Source organism: Chanodichthys erythropterus, chromosome 22 (genome assembly GCF_024489055.1).
Source record: "Chanodichthys erythropterus isolate Z2021 chromosome 22, ASM2448905v1, whole genome shotgun sequence".
In the NCBI taxonomy this organism is placed as follows: domain Eukaryota; kingdom Metazoa; phylum Chordata; class Actinopteri; order Cypriniformes; family Xenocyprididae; genus Chanodichthys; species Chanodichthys erythropterus.
In genome coordinates, this window is record NC_090242.1 from 19,309,213 (window position 1) to 19,330,649 (window position 21,437).

The 21,437-nt window shown below is 37.5% G+C and overlaps 1 protein-coding gene across 4 annotated transcripts in view; it reads left to right on the top strand.

The window, feature by feature from the left end:
* rxraa (retinoid X receptor, alpha a) overlaps nt 1-21,437 on the top strand; it is a 178,267-nt gene that overhangs the window by 49,217 nt on the left and 107,613 nt on the right. The window contains exon 1 of one of the 4 annotated variants that reach the window (XM_067375040.1): nt 12,930-13,144. The exons of the other annotated variants lie outside the window; for them this stretch is intronic. Coding sequence (XP_067231141.1) covers nt 13,117-13,144 — 28 coding nt within the window. The 5' untranslated portion in view covers nt 12,930-13,116. Of the gene's footprint in view, nt 1-12,929; nt 13,145-21,437 lie in introns of those variants that run through there. 4 annotated transcript variants of the gene reach the window in all.

Genomic DNA, 21,437 nt, shown 5'->3' on the forward strand with positions numbered 1-21,437 from the left:
TAAAAAAAAGCAAGTAACACTGAATTAAACATGAAGGCTGAACTAATATTGTCTAAAATGTACTCCAGTAATCTTTTATTGACGTTTTATTTCGAAAAATCTTTTTTTTTCTTCTGTATCCTTGTGCTGTTTTTTTTTTTTTTTTAAATGTAGAAATAGACCTAAGCACATAATGACAAGATGATATATATTTCCTGTTTCAAGGCTTTGTTGTTGAATGTTGTAAAATAGAAATCCATGTATCAGTTCATTGGTTCATTGTATTGGTATTAATCCAGCATTGGGCGCAGACATGTGTTTAGAAGATTAGATTAGATTTGTTTTGATTAGTATGAGGGAATAGAATGTCATTTGTGAAGTATTGCTCAATACCACAAGCGGTCTGTGTTTTCTAGTCTGGTCTTACACAGGAGAATAATTAGGTTTGCCTCAGTTTGCATGAGTGTATCATCAAGTGTATATCTGTATATTGTGATTAGTAGTTTCGAAATGGATATTTCTATTAGCATTTTGTGAGTGCAAGTGTCTTAAACTTGTAGTTTTAGCATTTTGATGACAGTTAAAACTTTTTATTGACAAATAAGTATCCGTGGTAAACAAATCAAGAACCAAGATTTATTAATAATGAAGCACTTCTTAAGAATTCAGTGGGTTTCTTCGGAATCCTTTAATTACATCATCACTCATCGGCTTTGTCGCCCAGGGAAGCCCATTTGCAGCGAACCCATAGTGATGTGACCGTTGTGTACTCAAGAGCGCCTCTCTCTGTGGTTTGTGTTTTTCCAGCTGAAGTCCAGCAGAGCTCAGCTCTCCCCCAGCTGAAATGAAAATAAATCATTTGTATGAAAACGTATGTGTTGTCAGCATCCCCTGTAATGGGTCTTTTAGAGCCCCAAAGTTTGTCCCTTTATGTATATTTATGTACAGTGCTATTTTGTAGTGTAAGTAGCATGATTGCACACAAAAATGCAACGAGATGATGTGTGTTGTGAGTACCCAAATGATGCACTTGCTGAAGTTTGTAATGTTGGAGATTTTGGAAACTTCAGTGGAAAACAAAGTCCCTTTAAGACAAGTCATTTCACTCGGCGGCCATCTTTGAAATGCCTCTCGGGCATCTTGGGCATCATGCAATCTCTTTGAATGGGGAAACATCAAATTCTCCAAAACCGTTCGCCAACCTTACGATTAAATTTCATATTTGAAATCACCAATGAAATCTAACAACAACCGGCTCATAAATTTAGTTTCTAAACGCTCGAATCATGACAAAAAAAATGTATTTTTCAGGCTGGATCGGACTCTGAGGAGAAAATGATTCGCATTTCTTTGCCATGGCAATAAACCGAGATGTCAGATATTTATCACGTTGCCAATTTGAATGTAGCCAATATCTGTTTAATGGGATTTAAAGCTTGTATTGACTTGGACTCATGCTAATGCTAATGCTAGTAGTGCCACCAAACAAGCAGATTTGAAACATCATATGAAATCAAAATTGACAATTCTTTTTTTTTTTTTTTTATGGAATATTCCAGTATTTGTTATAAATGATTTATCTGTGCACATCATTATTTTTTTCAGTTCATGTGCCCTCGTAATATTTAATCAAAATGACTGACCCTCACTCTTGCAATCATCTTCACTGAAGACGTGTTTACTGCCATGAGGATGGGACAAACTGTCACTCAAACTGAGACATAGCAATAGCAAACAGTAGCAAACTGAGATCACAGCAATAGCAAACAACATTGATCCAAACAATTCCAGATGGACAAAATCAAGTCCCGCCCTTTTTTTTTTTTTTTTTTTTGAAGCTGTTTCACTCAGATATACAGATGGTACTCAACCAGAACACATTTTTTGCAAGCAGCACGGTTGCAGCGGGAAATGGATTTCTTCTCTTGACCGCCTAGTGGTATTATTACCATAGATTTTCACATGTTATAGAGTGAACGTATCACAGCTCATTTTCACCAGTTGCAGTCAACCGCGCCTTGTGGAGATTACAAAAAATTATCAATAAGATTTTTAAAAATCAGATTTAGCTTTTTGAAGCACACATTCATAAAGCTCACATGAAACTTTATGAATCTTTTGTTTCGAATCAGTGATTCGGATCGCTTATCAAACTGCCAAACTGATAAAATCACATGACTTTGGCGCTCCGAAAAACTGATTCAAAACAAAAGATTCGTAACGCTTCGAAGCAATGTTTTGAAATCAGCCATCAATAGATATTGTTGAAAAGTCGTTATTTTTAAATTTTTTGGCGCACAGACATTTGAGTGAAAACATTTGAACAGGATGAAGATGTAACAAATTTTTAAAATTTGTTTAAATATCATTGTTTTTCATTTAGTACTGCCCTCCGGAAGCAACAGAAGATACTTGCATGTTTCCCGGGAAAAAAAAAAATTTAACTTGATATTTGAGTTCATAAGTTTTCACCCCCCAGCAATTAATGCATTGTGTTTCCTTCTGGAGCATCAGTGAATGTTTGAACCTTTTTTAATAGTTGAGTTTGAGTCCCTCAATTGTCCTCAGTGTGATAAAATGGATCTCAAAATCATTAGGTCACTGCTGGAAAGGGTTCAAATATGCAAATAATGTTTGAAAACTGAAATTTCTGCAAGACCTGCAGGATTTTTCTGAAGAACAGAGCTCAGTTTAACTGCTCAGGACAAACAAGAGACTCATGAAGAACCATCACAAAACAAACAAACAGTCGTGGATCATCAGGTAACCACACACAGTATTGAGAATCAACAGTTCACATACTTATGAATGGGGTTATTTTAATAAATTCAGCCATTTTTTTGTCTTGTGAACTAAATGCAAACATCTTTTATTTAAAATATCTTACTCAGGACAGTACTAAACAAAAAATAACATGCATTTTCTATGATCCGTCTTATTTGATTAAAATTATTCACATTTTCACAGATTCTTCAAGTGGTTCACATACTTTTTCTTGCCACTGTAAACTGTAGAACAAAACATCCAAGTGTTGTCTAAATTGTCTAAATTTCAAGCACCCTAGTCCCGTTCCTTGCCTTCCAGTAAGAGTTTCCCTCTTTCTGGGTGAAAATAGCATCTATTCAGGTTGGTGAGTATCGGACTCTGAGGAGGAAATGATTCCCATTTCTTTGCCATGGCAATAAACCGAGATGTCAGATATTTATCACGTTGCCAATTTGAATGTAGCCAATATCTGTGTAATGGGATTTAAAGCTTGATGTATGCCAGCGTTCTGGTGGATCCCTGCAGTGGAGCCCTCACTTGCTCCAGCAGAGCGATTGTGATGTAATGCCTCAATATTGATAACTGCCCTCAGAGCAGTGGACTCTAATTGCCTATGAAAATATTGAGCTGTAGGGCCGTCATTTCATCTCTTCTCCTCTCAATTCAGCTGCTCTCCATCGTCTTGTCATCTCTGCTGCACTATCGCGAGATAAATCCCCCGTTTCAAAGGGATTCCAACTTGAATGAAAGCCCCCATCATGGTGAAGCTGTCTAAACGGTCTCTTCACATTCAGTGGTATTATAGCAATCTGGGTATTTTTCCCCATGCAAAATCTTCTCATCTGCTTATTGATTCTCTGACCACACATTGGAAGCTGCATGTGGTTGTCAGTCATTTTGATGCGCTTTAATGTGTGATCAACTATGAAAAGCCTCTACATTTGAAATGTGAGATTATACTACAGTTTTAAAGCACACTTCTACAATTTTGTTTATCAGTAATTCTGTATAGAAATACACAACCAAAGTGGCATCTGAAAAAAAAAAAAAAAATCATGCTAGATTTATTTTCTGTCTGGATTTTTTTTGTCTTAATTTTCAAAAGTACTTTTATAACTGTTAAATCTGAAAAAAAAAAAAATATATATATATATATATTTTTGTGAAATGATTCTGCCATATTCCCTTAAAATATACACTCTTTTACAACATTTCATAACCCACTGGGTTTAATATTTAAGGAAATTTATGTATGGATGTTAATGCATTACATATCAGAATATACAATTATACGCTGAATCATATTTGTAATGTTTCTTTTTTCTTTTTGGATATATTTAAAATGTAATTAATTACTGTAAAGGCAAAGCTGGATTTTCAGTATCATTATGCTAGTATTCAGTGTCACATGATTATTCAGAAATCATTCTAATATGCTGATTTGATTTAGTTTGAGTTTATTTGACATAAAAAGTAGCAATACATCGTTACTTCTTTGTCAAGGATAACACAATAAAGTTGTTGCATTAACTTATTTCCATTGTGGTCCTTGGTTTTGTTAAGACATTTTTCATGACGACAGTTTTGTTGGCATATATCCTCACTAATGAACTTACATCCAAAGTAGCCTATACAAACAAATCCATATCTATTAAACCATCCCATCTTAAAACAATCTCTTTAATCTTATACTAAAACAACATTATCCATTAAAACCTTAATGTCCAATGGCAACTTATTCCACTCTTGTGCACCTGTATATTTGAACGTCCTATGACCATACAAAGTCTTGCGCATACAAAGATTAAGATCCATAATAATTTGTCTAGTGTAATAGACAAGCGCACTGCAGGTCATGTGACAAGGACCAACCAATCAGCTTTGGCCTTTTGTTCCTTCAGGAGATTTCACTGACAGTCGGTCTTGGTTCTCTTTACGAGATTGCAAAGGCGGCCTGTTTTGTTCCTTCAGGAGATTTCACTGACGGCCGGTTTAGTTCGGTTACAAGATCTCATGGGTGGTCGGCGTTCAGTGGCTGTCGGCTCTGTTCTGTCATTAGATTTCAAAGACGGCCGGTCTTGGTTCTCTTTACGAGATTGCAAAGGCGGCCTGTTTTGTTCCTTCAGGAGATTTCACTGACGGCCGGTTTAGTTCGGTTACAAGATCTCATGGGCAGTCAGCGTTCAGTGGCTGTCGGCTCTGTTCTGTCATTAGATTTCAAAGACGGCCGGTCTTGGTTCTCTTTACGAGATTTCAAAGGCGGACGGTTTTGTTCCTTCACAAGATTTCACTGACGGTCGGTTTAGTTCGGTTACGAGATCTCATGGGTGGTCGGCGTTCAGTGGCTGTCGGCTCTGTTGTGTCATGAGACCTGATCTTGGTCCTTGGTTCTCTTTTTGAGATTTCAAAGATGACGGGTCTGTACAGGGTGGTTTTTATATCTCATCTCCATAAATATATCTAGTAGTAAAGCTAATGCAAGGGCTAGAAATCAATTTATCCTTTGCTGAAACGTCCTACTCCTCATGGAGAGCGCAATTCATGGTTGCATAGCAATGACAGAGACCATCGGAGCGCAAGCACTTTGGAAAGAAGGCGAAAGTGTTGTGGCTGCATTTTCATTTTAGATGCGATATATGAACGGCCCCATACACCACTTAAATTATTATCCAGAACACAACCAAGATAATTGTCCGATGTTCTATTTAGTAGTTCACAACCATCATTCATTGAAAAAGATTCATTGACAAATAGATTTTTTGTAACATTATGAGCCTTTACTGTCACTTTTGATCAATTTAATGTGTCCTTGCTGAACTTCTTTTTGACCCCCAAATATTTGAATGGTAACATAAACGGTATAGTTATTTATTAATTCCATTATAAACGTGCACAACTCAATTGGACAATTTGATGAAGCAAATCAAATATCAACTGAAGTCACTGCTTAATTATCCAGATCCTTTTTGTGCATGTCAAGTTCCCTGTTACTTGGCATAAGCCAATCTGAAGAGGAAGTCAGCTTCTGGCTTTTGCAGTGTCTTCAGAAAGCACTCTGACCCCTGTATGTGAGGAATTTGACCCATTCTGCTTTGCTGCTGACCACAGAGAATCCCTCAGGCTGAAAAAGGGGAGAAGTCCAGCTTTTTTACCCTTCTTCTTTTTTATCAGACCTTCAGGCTCTTCCTCTACTCATCCTTTACTATGGTTTTCTATGTGCAGTTTGCACATCAGTTAGCCTCACTGGTATGTGTGTGATCGACCATGGATTGGATTTTTTTGATATCTGGAATCCGTGCAAATCAGTTTTGTTCCAGAAAAAAAAAAGTATCCACAGTTATAATCCAGCCTTCATCTCTTTTATGTAGGTTGGGAAAAGATTTATATTTCCTTATGAATCTCGTGCTGTGGGGAACCAGGTCCCCATAGTAACGGCAGAATGGCATCAGTGCAAACAGCCATTATGGATGAGCGTGTTGTAAACGCTAGAGCACAATGGTGACCGAAAGGACCGTGTTCCATTTATCACCACGTTTGAGACCTGAAAGAGAAACTGTCAGTGTTACCTCGGCGGAGGTCGTCACGGAGATGTCCCCCCAAGGCCTGGACGCATTATTCAAACGTGAAGAATCCAATAGAGATGCCCCACTATAAACACTTGCACATGAAGATGGTGAGAGAGAATTGGTCTTGAAGTGAGAAGCCCTCAGAGACCCAAAACACCCTTTGGAGATTTATATGCGAGGAGGTCAGGGGTCAAGCAGCCATTAATCAAGGCCAAAGAAAAGGATTAAATAGCCAGGTCTCGCGGGCAGATGAGAGAGCGGCTGATTGAGGCGTTTAAAAGAGTGTGTTGTGTCTGTCTTAGATTACAGAGTGCGAGCCGTAGGCTAAACATCCATCTGAACCACAGCAGAGTGCTTACACTCTATAATCAGCAGGCCAAAGGACCTCTACAGTGGACAGTCATACATCACAAAATCCCTCATGGAGCGCACAGCGAAAGTCAGTGGTACTGCAGTTTAGAAAAACTCTTTCAAAAAGGTTTTATTATTATAATTTTTGTGCACTATAGTACTTTAACAACATCTTCTTCCTAAACGACAGCACTTTTTGGGGAAAAAATGTATTTTAAAAACTTAATCCACACTTTAAAATAGCATACAAATGGCATATGCAGGCAAATGACCTTACTAAAACTAACTGCCATGTTTGCAATTGATCTTAACCAGCTGGTCCCAAAGTTCATTATAATGGATGTTTCACTTAATTTCACACGTTTCCTAACAGTAACCACTGGCATAACTCATAACATTGTATTATATATATATATATATATATATATATATATATATATATATATATATATATATATATATATATATATATATATATAAAACCTCTGACTCAATGTATGATGTTGGGGTGGCGTAAGCTTAGGTGAAACACCTCTTGCAAAAAAACAAACAAAAAAAACACCCAAAACAAAACATATAACTCGTGCTCGTACGGCCATTGCCAGAAGCCAGTGATTATAGTTTATAAAGTTTTAAATATGGATATTTTTCTTACAAAAACGCATCACTTCAGAAGGCATTTATTAAAGGGATAGTTCACCCAAAAATGAAAATGATCACTTAATTTACTCACCCTCAAGCCATCCTAGGTGTATATGACTATCTTTTTTCAGACGAACACAATTAGAGATTTATTTAAAAATATCCTTGCTCTTCCAAGCTTTATAATGGTGAACCGGGACGTTTTGAAGCCCGAAAAAAATGCATCCATCGATCCACACGATATTAATCGATTTGCAGCGCAAGACTAACCTCTGATCCGAACCATGACGCAATGATGAACGCGGAAGCACAGAGGATAGAACAAAACAAAACACCGTTCACAAATTAGAAGTCTAAAATTTGAAAATTTAAGAGAAATGTCGTAGGATTTCGATATAAGAGAAGATGAGCTTGAGTTTGTTGCCCCTCCATATTTGTTTAAACCATGAAAGGCGTCTAAGCTTAAGCTACTCCTACATCCTGCATCATACATCGCTTCAGAAGTTGCTCATTTGGCGAAAGTCAACTTGCGCCGTATGCGTACGGTCGTCTGGCGGAGGTTAGATATTTCACTTTATAAAGTTTTAAATATGGATATTTTTCTCACAATAACCCATCGCTTCGCTTCAGAAGGCCTTTATTAACCACCTGGAGCCGTATGGATTAAATTTATGATGGATGGATGCATTTATTTTGGGCTTCAAAACACACCCCTGTGTATAAAGCTTGGTAAAGCCAAGATATTTTTAAATATATACATAATCGTGGGATAATTTCTTGGGTGAACTATCCTACTGGAGTTGTATGGATTACTTTTACTTCTGATTGTGCTCAGCTGAAAGAAGAAAGTCATACACACCTAGGATGGCTTAAGGGTGATTAAATTATGGGATCATTTTCATTTTTGGGTGAATCATCCCTTTAAGTTTCCAAATATTTTAGTGACCACTGTATATGTCATCACCAGAGTTGTATGATGCACACAAGGTAGTTTCAATTCGGTCATGTTCAGAGACGTCACCGCACATAGTGAGGGCAAATTTCAAAAATGTCCTTGCTGGTATTTCCAGGCTATTTTTGATAATCATTCTTATATCTATGTAAACTTAGAGAAATTAAATAATAATAATTGTATTCACTGGTCAAGCTTGAGATTCTTTGCGTCATTTCTGGAGTGGTGTTAAGAAAAAACACCCTCCTGCTCTGCCTCCGTATGAGCTGTGCTTCAGATAATAAACCTAATTTATGCCATTGTTCTGCTTCAGAGTAACTTAAAAATTTGTATGTAGCGCACATATATGTGCAAATACATGTTTGTGCAATTGTGCCATGGCTCCTGTCTTATGTCATCACCCACCGGCATTGATTCATAGGTTCAGCCGGTGTCCAGAAGCCGTAACATTCATCAACATAGACACTAACATGCCTCATTTGTACAGTACATAGTGACCATAACTACAACCACATTGCTCTTTCCCAATATAGATTGTCCCCGTGCTGTGCAACTCATAATTACTTGTCACAATCTGAGAGTCTCGAATGTAAGTTGCACATCAAGTTAAAGTCCTTAGTCCAATCTTAAAGTCCAAGGACCACAGTGAATGTGAAAGTCTGCTTAGAACAAAAACTGCCAATACTGGTTTAACTACCTGGTGGTGAAACTGTTAGTCTGCGTGACACCCAGAGGGTGTTAAGGGGAAAAACACACACCACAGTGTCCCTCACATCCACGCACACTCATCTGAGCCCAGTCACGGCTGCTTTAGGTTTATTGCACAGCATAGACAAACGGCTTTGATCTCTAATGCGCAGTGCGCTGCATTAATTATGAATCATTCCCCCAGTCGAACTGCGGCGAACACCTTCAAACACTCAGCGAGCAATGCAGTGTTTTCATAGGCCCCCAGGATGGCTCCAGGACTGCATGTACATATACATTTATCTGCATGAACAAAATAAGAGAGCTTTGCAAAAAAACTTCTACCGTGCCTCAGAAGTATTCTGCTTCTGGACTGCCGCCAACATTTCTTAGCTCACGGTTACTCATGCTGCTAGGAATTATCATATACATCACCAAAAGCCTCTTCCATGTGTGTGCTATTCGCAACTCAGTGGACAGATCCCCAGCAAGCTACAGTAAGACAGCTGTGTGAAGCAACGATAAAGCTGCGCAACGATATCCAATTGACCGGGTGTAATATTGGATAAATGACCTAGTTCTCTCTGGGCTAATATGGATCCTGTAGTGCTGCATGCTGCTGTAGAAAACTGCCTGCAAGGCCTGTTCCCTAGTGGCAAAGTCTCATTGATCTGCAACAGATACATTGATTCATTTTTTAGTGGATATAAATGACAGAATTTAAAAAAATGTTGAGGTTGTGTGCATAGTGTACTGTAAAATTATTGTCATTGTGTTGTTTTATTACTTCCCTAGTCATCCAGAAAACGAGGGCACTCCAACACAGCCTTGATCACGTAAAAAAAACGTATGATGTCCATGACCTGTTTACATATTTTCATCAAGCTCTTAATGCATCTCCTAGTGGGAACAATTAGAATAATCATATAATCCCAGACTATAGAATAAAGATTGAAGATTTAAATGTGCCATCAAACACTTTTTTTACAAGATGTAAAATAAGTCTAAGGTGTCCCCTGAATGTGTCTGTGAAGTTTCAGTTAAAAATACCCCATAGATTTTTTTTTAATAAATTTTTTTAACTGCCTATTTTGAGGCATAATTAGAAATGCGGCGATTCAGGCTGCGGCCCCTTTAATTGCTTGCACTTTCTGCCCCCTCCCAAGCTCTCGATTCTATCATTGCATAAAGTTCACACAGCTAATATAACCCTCAAAATGGATCTTTACAAAGTGTTCGTCATGCAACATGTCTAATCACGTAAGTATGCTATTTATTTGGATGTTTACATTTGATTCTGAATGAGTTTGAGGCTGTGCTTCATAGCTAAAGCTAACATTACACACTGTTGGAGAGATTTATAAAGAATTAAGTTGTTTATGCATTATACAGACTGCAAGTGTTTAAAAATTAAAATAACGACAGTCTTGTCTCCGTGAATACAGTAATAAACGATGGTAACTTTAACCACATTTAACAGTACATTAGCAACATGCTAACGAAACATTTAGAAAGACAATTTACAAATATTACTAAAAATATCATAATATCATGGATCATGTCAGTTATTATCGCTCCATCTGCCATTTTTCACTGTTGTCTTTGCTTGCTTACCTAGTCTGATGATTCAGCTGTGCACAGATCCAGATGTTAATACTGGCTGCCCTTGTGTAATGCCTCGATTATGGGCTGGCATATGCAAATATTAGGGTCATACATATTAATGATCCCGACTGTTACTGTAATGATGGGAGACTCAGGCAGGGGATCCAAGTGCAGTGTTTTATTAAAAGTGAGCGTGGTCGTACAAGCAGGGTCAAACAGGAGCAAACAGGAGCAAACAGGAGCAAACAGGAGCAAACAGGGGCAAACAGGGGCAAACAGGAGCAAACAGGAGCAGGCAGAGTCATAGTCAGGGTACAGGCAAGGGATCGAGGCAGGCAGCAATGGGTCGTAAAACAAGAATCAGGCAGGAACCGTAGCAGACAGGGAAAATAACGCTTAGAATTGTACACAGCAGCAACAAGACTTCGCAATCAGGTGAAGAGTGTGTGAGTCTTTTATAGTCCAGGTAATGCGTGGCAGCTGGGTGTGGTGATTAGTGTAGTGATTGGTGGAGTGAGTGCAGGTGATTGACAGAGAGGATTATGGGTAATGAAGTCCGGGAAGTGACAGGAACAGACGGTGATCATGACAGTTACGTAACAGTTGGTGTTTTGTTGAGATTCGCCTGTTCTTCGGAGGTCTTTTAAACAAATGAGATTTACATAAGAAGGAGGAAACAGTGGAGTTTGAGACTCACTGTATGTCATTTCCATGTACTGAACTCTTGTTATTCAACTATGCCGAGGTAAATTCAATTTTCAATTCGATGGCACCTTTAAATAACCACGTTAAATGTAAATAATGCAGCTAAAGAATTATCATTGATGGAAAACATAGCTTTGTTGTTTTATCAATGTTTTAATGAAGGTTTAAGAGAACCGGTTCCTGCTATTGCTCAAGTGTAAGGGGAGGTCACTAAATACATACCACTTTAAACTATTGAAGCCGTTTTTTTTTTTTTTCTTCTATTTTTTAATACTGCATACAAAATTCCTGTGTTTTCTGGTTATATTTAAATAAAGAGACTGAGAAATATTTATATATGGTCATTATATCATTGCTGAAACAACATCTAATGGTGGCCTAAGACATATAATAGCACACACACACACACACACATATATATAACACCTGGTTTTAGACCACAGTATTTTATTAGTATGGTTTAGGGCCTCCTTTTGCAGCCAATACAGTATCATTTCATCTTAGGAATGACAGATACAAGTCCTTCACAGCGGCCAGAGGGATTTCGATCCATTCCTCTTCCAGAACAGTGGCTAGGTCACACCATGTGATGCTGGTGAAGGAAACGTTTTCTGACTTGCTCCTCCAAAATACCACAAAGTGGCTCAAAAATATTTAAATCTGGTGACTGTGCAGGCCATGGGAGATGTTCAACTTCACTTTCATTTTTATCAAACCTGTCTGTGTGTCTTATAGGTGCATTATCCTGCTGATACACGGCGCCTCCTTCAGGGTACAATGTTTGAACCATTAGATGCACATGGTCCTGCAGAATGGTTTGGTTGTCCTTGGCAGTGATGCACCATCAAGCACAGTCGGGAATGCCATGATATTGTAGCCTGAACCATCATTGATGGTTCACTCTAGGCAGCAACAGTCCGGGTGTTAAGCATCTTTGAGGCTTCTTCACACTGTAACTCCCACAGATTGTGTCCATAGCACTGTTGGCACCAATGAAACCGACATTTAGCACTGGCACAAGGTTTTGACCAAAGGTTTGGCTATAGCAGCCCGACCATGAATATTGGCTCTTTGGAGCTCCCGACAAACAGTTTTGATGGAAACAGCAGTTGAGGTGTGCATTTAATTCTGCAGTGAGTTGGGCAGCTGTGTTTTTATGTTTTTTTTTTTTTTTTTGATACAATCCAGGTTAGTACCTGGACATCCCTTTCAGAAAGCTTCCCCTTGCGTCGACAGTTACTCCTGTTGGCTGTGGTTCATCCTTCATAGTGGTAGGCCAGCATTACCCTGGATACACCACAAAGACTTGCTGCCCTGGTCACAGATGAGCGAGCAAGTGCACCAACAATCTGTCCTCTTTTGAACTCTGATATGTCTCCCATTATGTTGTGTGGATTGCAATATTGATTGGCCACCAGGCCGCACATATATTCGAATATCAAGCTAGTAATTCGTTAGTGGCAACATGTGTTTACTTTAAAAGCTCTTTGTTTTACCATATGTGCATGAAATGCGCCTTATTTAAGAAAACTGTGTTTTCTTACAAAGTCCTTCAAGGCTGTAGGCAGAGCGGCACAGGAGGGGTTAACGTTCCCCCTCACGCGTCGTTGCTAAATGTGCCCGCGTGAGCGTCAGTGGGAGTCCCCTTCACTGGGTCCCTTTGCAGTAGTGTGGACTGGAGAGTTGTAGACAGAGCCGAGTAGAAGCGTGAACAAACAGAAGTAGTGCCATAAAGTGAACATTTGACACTATCGCAAAGCTTTTCACTTTTACCGCGTGGATCCGTCTTGTACTGTCATCAGAGAGGGACGCCGACAGCTTACAACGCGCGCTCGTCAGCTGGCATGAGCTAACCCACCAGACATGGAAACCAAACCTTTCTTGTCATTGGGTAAGTTTACCCCCACACTACTGAAAGATATTTATTTTTCCACAAGAGTTTCTTTGGTTTGCAAAAGAGAGAACTGTGTTTCACTTTATAGTCTAGCATTGAGGGGGAAACGCTTAAAAAGAAACATGGCATTGCTTTTAGATCGCTCATTATCGACTCGGGCTGTATTGAAGGGTTACATTCGTGGCGAATGGAAATGAATGTAATCGTAATCAATAATGTCCAACAGTCAAGTGCATGGTGTGGACCAGGACATTTTGTTTTTGAATCAAACTAAAGGTAAACACAAAAGTTGGGCGTGCAAACGAGGTGGCACGCGCTCGGACAGTGACACCTCATTCAGTCTCGCGCTTACTCCAAAGATGTTTTATTCTTGATATGCGGTATGATTTAGCATATTGATAGGGTCGTGCTTTATGGCTGTGTTGCAAGTTTGAAGCTCACGCGATCTTATACGTGCAGATATTGGATTCTCGCGCATCATTTGAATCACTTTCCTGGATGGAGTACAGAAAAAAATGCAGACGAGTGTGTGTGTGTGTGTTTGTGGGATTTTTCGTATTTACGAACGCAAAGTAACAGTCGCGCATCGCGCATCAGTCCATAAATTGCGAAAAAAGTACATTCCTTTAGCTGGAAAGCGTCTGTCAGTCAGAATACAATAAATGCCATGCAATTGAAAGGAAAAAAAGCGGAGTTAGCTTTAGCGAATATTTTTGTTTTTCATCTGTAAATTAATCTTTACACGTAGAAATTACACATTTTATCAATTTTCCGTGCACTTTGGTCTCAAATAATGCGGCTGAGCACCGTTTGTGTACGAGATAGCTGTTGAGTTGATAAGTGATTCGGTTGTGAACTTGGACAAACTTTGGCGTTTTCTGTGAAGTGGAGTAGTTTACTGAGTAAAGTGACACATCATTTCAGAGCAAGACGATTTCATTTGAAATCTATTTATTGTGACTGGATTTAATAACAAAATGACTTGGTGTCCGAGGAGCAAACGTTGCGGGTGATTCAAATGTTCCTTTTTTATCGACGGCTGAGCCGAAATGTAGGTGTGGTTTCCATATGATGTTAGTCCATAATATTAAAGGAATAGTTCACCAAAAAACGTTTTTACTTACTCGTGGTTATGAGGTTTCAAACCTCTAAGAATCTCTTTGTAAAACCAAAACTGAATCTGTGTAGAATTTTATGACTGCTGTTTTCAATATGACAAGTGAATGGGATGTGAGACTGTCAAGATTCATAAAAGACACAAAAGCACCATAAAGTTATTATGAAAATAGTTGAAGTGAATCGTGTGCTGTTTTCCAAGTCTTGTGAACTAAGTTAAACAGACCAAAATTGTTACAGAAGTTGTTGTTGTTAACTTATAATCTTGTTCTCTATTGAGATTGTTCACTGTTGCGCCCAGATCATCAAATCATTTCATCTGGTTTTGTGAACTGGAGCAGATGATTCAGTAAAAGATCAGACTCAAAACAATTCATTCACTAATCAGACTTTGCTACTTCTCTCACAAACTCTTTCACAAACTCAAATTGCAAAGAGAGCTGCTGGAACAAATTCCAGTAACTTCATAAATTCGTCTGTATGATGACAAATTATTGTATGGCTTCAAAAGACTTGGGAAAAATGTACAAGTATCGCTTTTTATGAAAATTTAATGGTGCTTTTTTGGAGCTTGACAGCCATAGTCTTCATTCAGATATTCTTCGAACATTAATCTTTGGTGTTCCGCAGAAGAAATGAAGTAATACAGATTTAGAATGACATGAGGATGAATAAATGATGATAGACTTTTCTTTTGTTTGTAAAACATTCTAGGCAGTATCTATTTGATTTTTATAAAAATTGTCTTTCTTTTTCTTCCGTTTTTAAAGAATAGACCAGAGCCTCTTAAATTCCAACGGTCAGTGTGTGATTATGAAATCATTGTGCAATTTGCAGCAGTAGAGATAATGTTATATCAGTGAGTGATGCCAAAATAGACTAATAAGCAGGAGATTTAGATAACGTGATGTATAACATTTCAAAATAATTAATAACCTGGATGCAAAGTATTTATCTTCTCGTGCTCATGCAAGAATGTGTGGTTTGGTTGGTAAATGAACATGTTCTTCAATAAATGATACACATTACTCTCTTATGCATATGAGCTTACTAGCCACGCATGGAGATAAGTTCAGCAGTCACACATGATTTAGTTCACACACACAGAAGCCCGCGTACTGTAAGTTAGGTTGAATAACCAGCATGCTCTGCACTTTTACTCAGGAGCGCAGGACTGTAAAATTGTTTCTGTAGCTCGTTCATGCGGGAGTCGTGTTACACCTTGAATACATCATCACCCCACCGGTTCACTGAGATGAGAGACAGCAGGAATGCCGGGCTTCCCGAAACCCCCGAATATTCCCAGCACAGTACCAGAAAAACCACAGAGTTAAGCAACATAATAGACTATTTGTGAAGGTGTGTTAAGGCTTTTCATATGTGGCGCTTTATGCTGGGAAATCCGGATGTAAAAGCTGGAATTATTTTGCGGCTTTATAGTTATCATATATTTCTGTACTGTAGGCATGTGTTTTAATAGTAACAGACAGGTTTGTTAGTTAAAAGATCTTATTGGACAACATTTGTGCTTTATGCTTTATATAATCTGTACTTTAGGATAATTTAGTCATTGTCTTAAATCCTTGTCCTTTTAAAAAGCTTTGGTTAAAATATTCCAATTTTATTAAGCATAATTGATTTGTTAAACTTTAAACCCTATTTTAGTTGTTTTTTTTAAATAAAAAATATAATATTTTTAATTATTTGAAATATTAAGTAATAATTGCTAAAACTTTGATCATTTAAAATAATATTTATGATAAATATTTATGTTATGATATCTTTTTTCACTTTTGGATGTACCTGATGTGGGCAAATTTTTGAAAGACAAGCTTTTTGTTGTTTTTGTCCTTTATGACAAGCTAAATATGATTATTAAATGTGTGTAATGTATATGTATGTGTGTAATGTATATGTATGTGTGTATATTATTATTATTTATTTATTTATTTATTTATTTATATATATATATATCTATATATATATACATATATACACACACATATACATATACATATACATAACACACATTTAATAATCATATTTAGCTTGTCATAAAGGACAAAAACAACAAAAAGCTTGTCTTTCAAAAAAAAATATATATATATATATATATATAATGTGTCAAACCAAAATTTTGTCAAAAACTATGTCAAAACCAATTATTCAGATATTTTTGATATATATTTACTAGTGGGTGCAGGATACTATAGTTAATTTATGTAAGTGAGGATAGCAAAAGAAAGAAAACTGTGACGTATTATACCCAAAAATTCTTCATACTGTGGACTACCAGTAAAACTGATAAAAATTTGGAACCAAAACTTATTCAGACACTTTGACCTGACCATGTTTTGCTTAACAGACATAATTAAGATACATTTTTTCTGACACAGTTTAACTCTGAGATCTTGTCATATTTTATTACCATATATAGTGACTAAACTGTATTAATGAATGAAATGTTCAAGGTGTCTGAATAAATTTTGGTTTGACTGTATATTTTATTAATATATAATTTTCTCTCTTAAGCATATTTAGCCAAACCTTAGCGTGAAAGACAAAAAAAAAAAAAAAAAAAAATATATATATATATATATATATATATATATATATATATATATATATATATATATATATATATATATATATATATATATATATATATATATATATATATATATATATATATATCATTAGCTCAAGATTTCCAACACATAAGACATGTGGCTGCTTGCTAGCAGAGTGCTGTTTCCGGCTGTCGAGCAGACGAACAGCTCTGACTTGCTAAATTCAGACACATAGTCATTTAAACAAGAATGATTGCTTATATTTACAAATGCTTTTGTGGAGTAATTGAGCAGAGTTTCAAATTACAGCACTAGATATACTTGTGATGTTTTTGTTCTTTGCGCAGTGTGCAGAACAGGTTGGGTTTATTAACTTTTTTTTTTTTCAGCCCTAGGCACAGGTGCTAAATACCTCCTATTTTTCTATTTTTTTGCCTACAAGGATTTAATGAACCCTTTTATGGAAATCACAGAGCAAAGTCCTAGGGACTAAAAGCTTGTATCGTGTCATAAAAACAAGCTATGGAAGTATTTTGCTTTCTGAAATCACTCCCTGTTTATCTGTAGATCATTAATTGTGTAGATCCATGGGGTGTAGATGGTTTTGTCCTTGGTTTTTTATGGGCCGTTTGTTCTATAAAAGTAAACCACATTTAGTTCAACAAAAAACACATTTTCTTGGGGGTGGGAGGAGGGTGAGGCGTTGTTTTTGAGTGACAGGAGGTGTGTCTCTTTCTCTCCGCCCCATTAGTGAAGTTCATGGTCTTGATGAGAAAGTGACATTCATAGTCAAGAGGGGTGCATTCCTTTGTCGGCCGTAATTCAGGAACAAAGGTGGAGCTAGGCGTGGGTACGGTTTAAAGAGCTTTGATTTGGGGGCTGGGTGCGCTGTTTACCTTCTAAACCCATACAAGTTGTTTTTTTATTGCAGGGCAGTTTTAGGTTTCTCGCCGGATGCTTTTTGCCCCCTTTTGTGAGCGGGCTGCAGCTGTCATTTTTATTAGAGAAGTTTTTAAAGAGAATATTAATGGCTTAAAGAGCTAGAGCCCCCAAGACCATTTACCAGTTGATCTTTTGTCGACGTACACCAACTTCACAAATAGGTTCCACGTGTCTAATTTTTATCCTAAAATTACACCATTCAAAAACATGAGCTGTTAGACTACTTGGATAACGTCAAAGCTTTATATCACACCGATCAGTCCAGGGATGAGATTTAATTCAAACATGCTACATAGTTTTACAATCAGGTTACTGCTTTGTGCAGAAACGGAGCTCTGAAATGGTTGTTTATGATAGCCATGCGTCAAACCCTTGTTAATAATTTGTGAGTTTTCCAGCCCCCGACAGTTGTGAGTGTTTTTTCTTTAAGGGGAGCTGTGGACTATGAACCTCAGACGTTGACCTCCGCTCCCCATACGTTTTATCAGCTGGAGGATTTGCTTTGGACTTCTAGAATTGAGTTTTCACAACGTTACGACAGATGATAAACTATAACTGACGTTATACTGTGAACCCTTGCTTATACATTTATCATAGTCTGATAGGACCGCTATAGTGCGCTTTGATTATGCAAAAGTAACTGATGAGAGAGATAAGCATTATTTAGTTTTGTTGAATCAGCTTGCTCTGGTTAAGTGAAGTTCATCCAAACTTCCCTATGAAAATCTATTTGACTGATTTGATTGAAGCTTTTTTTATTTTTTAAACTTGTGCATCCAAAGAACAATATACACTACTTTTTTATTTTAGTTTTGGCTTTCACTACTTACTAGTATGGATAACTAGGGAAGGAAATATGATCGAGAAATGGTGTGCAACAGATTCAAACTTGCATCCCGCGAATGTGCACCACCGCTAATGTGTCAGAGCATGTGATAACCGCAAGGCACTTTTTTCTCTTATTCCATAAATTAAACTACTGTTCAAAAGTTTGTGTTCAGTAAGATAAAAAATAAATAAATAAAGCAGCAACTGATTTTAACATTGATAATAATAGATGTTTCCTGAGCACCAAATCAGCATATTAGAAGTCACATTAGAAGGATGTGACTCTGAAGTAATGAAAATTAAGCTTTGCCATCACACGAATACATTACATTTTAAAATAGATTTAAATTAGTTCTTTTAAATTGCAATACTATTTCACAGTATTACTATTTTACTGTATTTTGTGTTAAATAAATGCAGCCTTGGTGAGCATAAGAGACTTCTTTAAAAAAAAAAAAAAGACATTTTACAGACTCAACTTTAGAATGGTAGTGTGTGTAACAACAATGACAAAAAAAAAACAGGTTTGTTGTTCTTTTGGAAACAAAATCAGCATTTACCTGTCTAAAACCTGAAAATTAGAATACAAACATGGTCTCTTTGCATGGAGCCAAATTGATGTGCGGTTTATCTGAGGTGGTTCGGTCAAAGCGCAGACTTTAGGTTCGATGGAGTGCTGTTTGACACCTCACTAGGTGTTAGCCAGTGACAGTGCCAAATATATGCTGAGGCTACACAGGAAGCCTTTTTTATATTTATTCACTGCAAGCTTGTGTGAGGTTCCGCATGCACACACTTTAGTGTAGGTTTCAGCAAATGGATCAATATTGCATCTGGCGCCCCTCAGTTCCCTTCTTCAGTACTTTTGGTTTCTTGCTATTTACCAAATGCTTTTTAATCCAAAACTACTGCAACCTTATTAATCTCAAGTGAGAAGTAAATCGCTGTCCAAACTGAAAATCTAAATGCTGGCCGACGCAACACAATCGCACCCAGTCAGAACATATGTGTTGTTTGGTATGTCGTTATGTGAAGTGGGATTCTAGACCAATGAATTCAAGGCTGTTTGGGACTGATTCTGCACCCTATGTGTCAGAACGGCAGGCCATTAACCATAAGCAACTGTAGAATTCATATTTCAGTGCAGTGACATTAGCCTTTATCACACAGGCGTTAATTAAAACACACTGACAGAAATGTGAAGTAGTCTCTTTCTGAAGGCGGAGCGACACATGGTTTAGATCGTTTTAAATCACAGTAATGACTTTATAGGTTTTCTCGTGTGAACCGAGGCATCTTTGACTGTTCTTGGGACGGAGTCGAATGGTGCATTCTGAGTAGCAAACAGTATACGATTTTGGACATTATTTTGTTTTCATCATAGGGCAGAATAGGGTTGACAAATGTGCCCGTACCAGTCGGTACTAAAAAGTGTTGCTTGTACCAGCATTTCTGTAGACGCTGCTTTCAAACAATCTTCATGTTTATTTGAGAGCTCTTTGAGTTGTTGTTTTTACAAGCGATGAGCATTCATTACAATCATATCTGTTGACCATGTGAACGCCATGGCCTATCAGAGGTACTAATCAGTAAGTTGGTCTCATACTAAGATTGACAGCCATATTTAAATGCGTGATTGTATCTGAAACTAAGATGATTGTCATTGATAACCAATGCTTTCCAAAAGAGGGTGGAGCTTTAAGAGCTTGCGCTTCAGTTCCCCAACAACAAAAAAAGCTGGAGAATCTCACGCAGCCAAAATGATGATTGTCAGTAATGGTGTTCAGCCTCACATTGTTCAAACTGGAGTCGGATACTGATGGAGAGACTTAGGAAGAAGTTACAACGTTTAGAATGCAGTTGGATGTTTCTGAATGGTTAGTGGATAAATTTATGTAGTTGCTGTAGAGTTGATTCAACTCATCGACTAGCATGTGCCGTCATGTTAATCTTTCATGAAAATCCAGCATTGAACTAACCCTTGTTTGTGAAACAGTCCAGCGTAAAATTACATCACATTAGAAGTCTAAGCTGTTTTGTGGGTGAGTTATAAATAACACAGATACATTTCTGTCAAACACAACTTCTGTTTGTGCTAGCATAAAGTAATAGAGCGTATGGAGGCTAAGTGAAAGCACACGGAAAGTGGAGCTGCCTGAATCAAAGAATCACATTGAATTACTTAAAAATACTTACAATTTCTACATCTGCAGCTTTGCCTCGCTTACAAAAACAAGATGGCGGCACAGTGGGTGGAAATGTGCAGATTAATGGGAGGTAATATTATAACAAGATCCCCTTCCTACGTCACAAGGGGAGTGAAATCTGAGTGGCTCAGTTTTTCACATGCTTGCAGAGAAAGGCTCACTAAAACAAATTTACTGGGTTGTCCTTTTTCACGTTTTCTGGGTTGGTAGATTCACCGGGGACCCATTTAAGCACTTAAACATGGAAAGTCTTATTTTCATTTACCTTATAATTCATCAATTCATTTCCTTTTGATTTTCCATGCGAAACATCTACAGCGTTATCGCAGGGGCTTTCTTGCTTTAATTTTGTATGTAAATAAGAATGTTAGAACACGATTGATTGACCAGTCAAACTCTGTAAATCATGTTCAAAGTCATACAGTCTGCTTTAGCTTTTACCCAAGATTCCTGGACTCATATACTGCAATCTGACAAGTATCAGTTGTAATGGTCAAAAAAAAAAATCACTGGGCTTTAGCGTTCTCAACTGCGTGTTAGCGCGTATGTGGGGTGGTTTGTCCACTAATACTGCAGCTTACACTGGAGAGCCTAGATCAACCCAGCAGATTAAGGACCATGATTTCA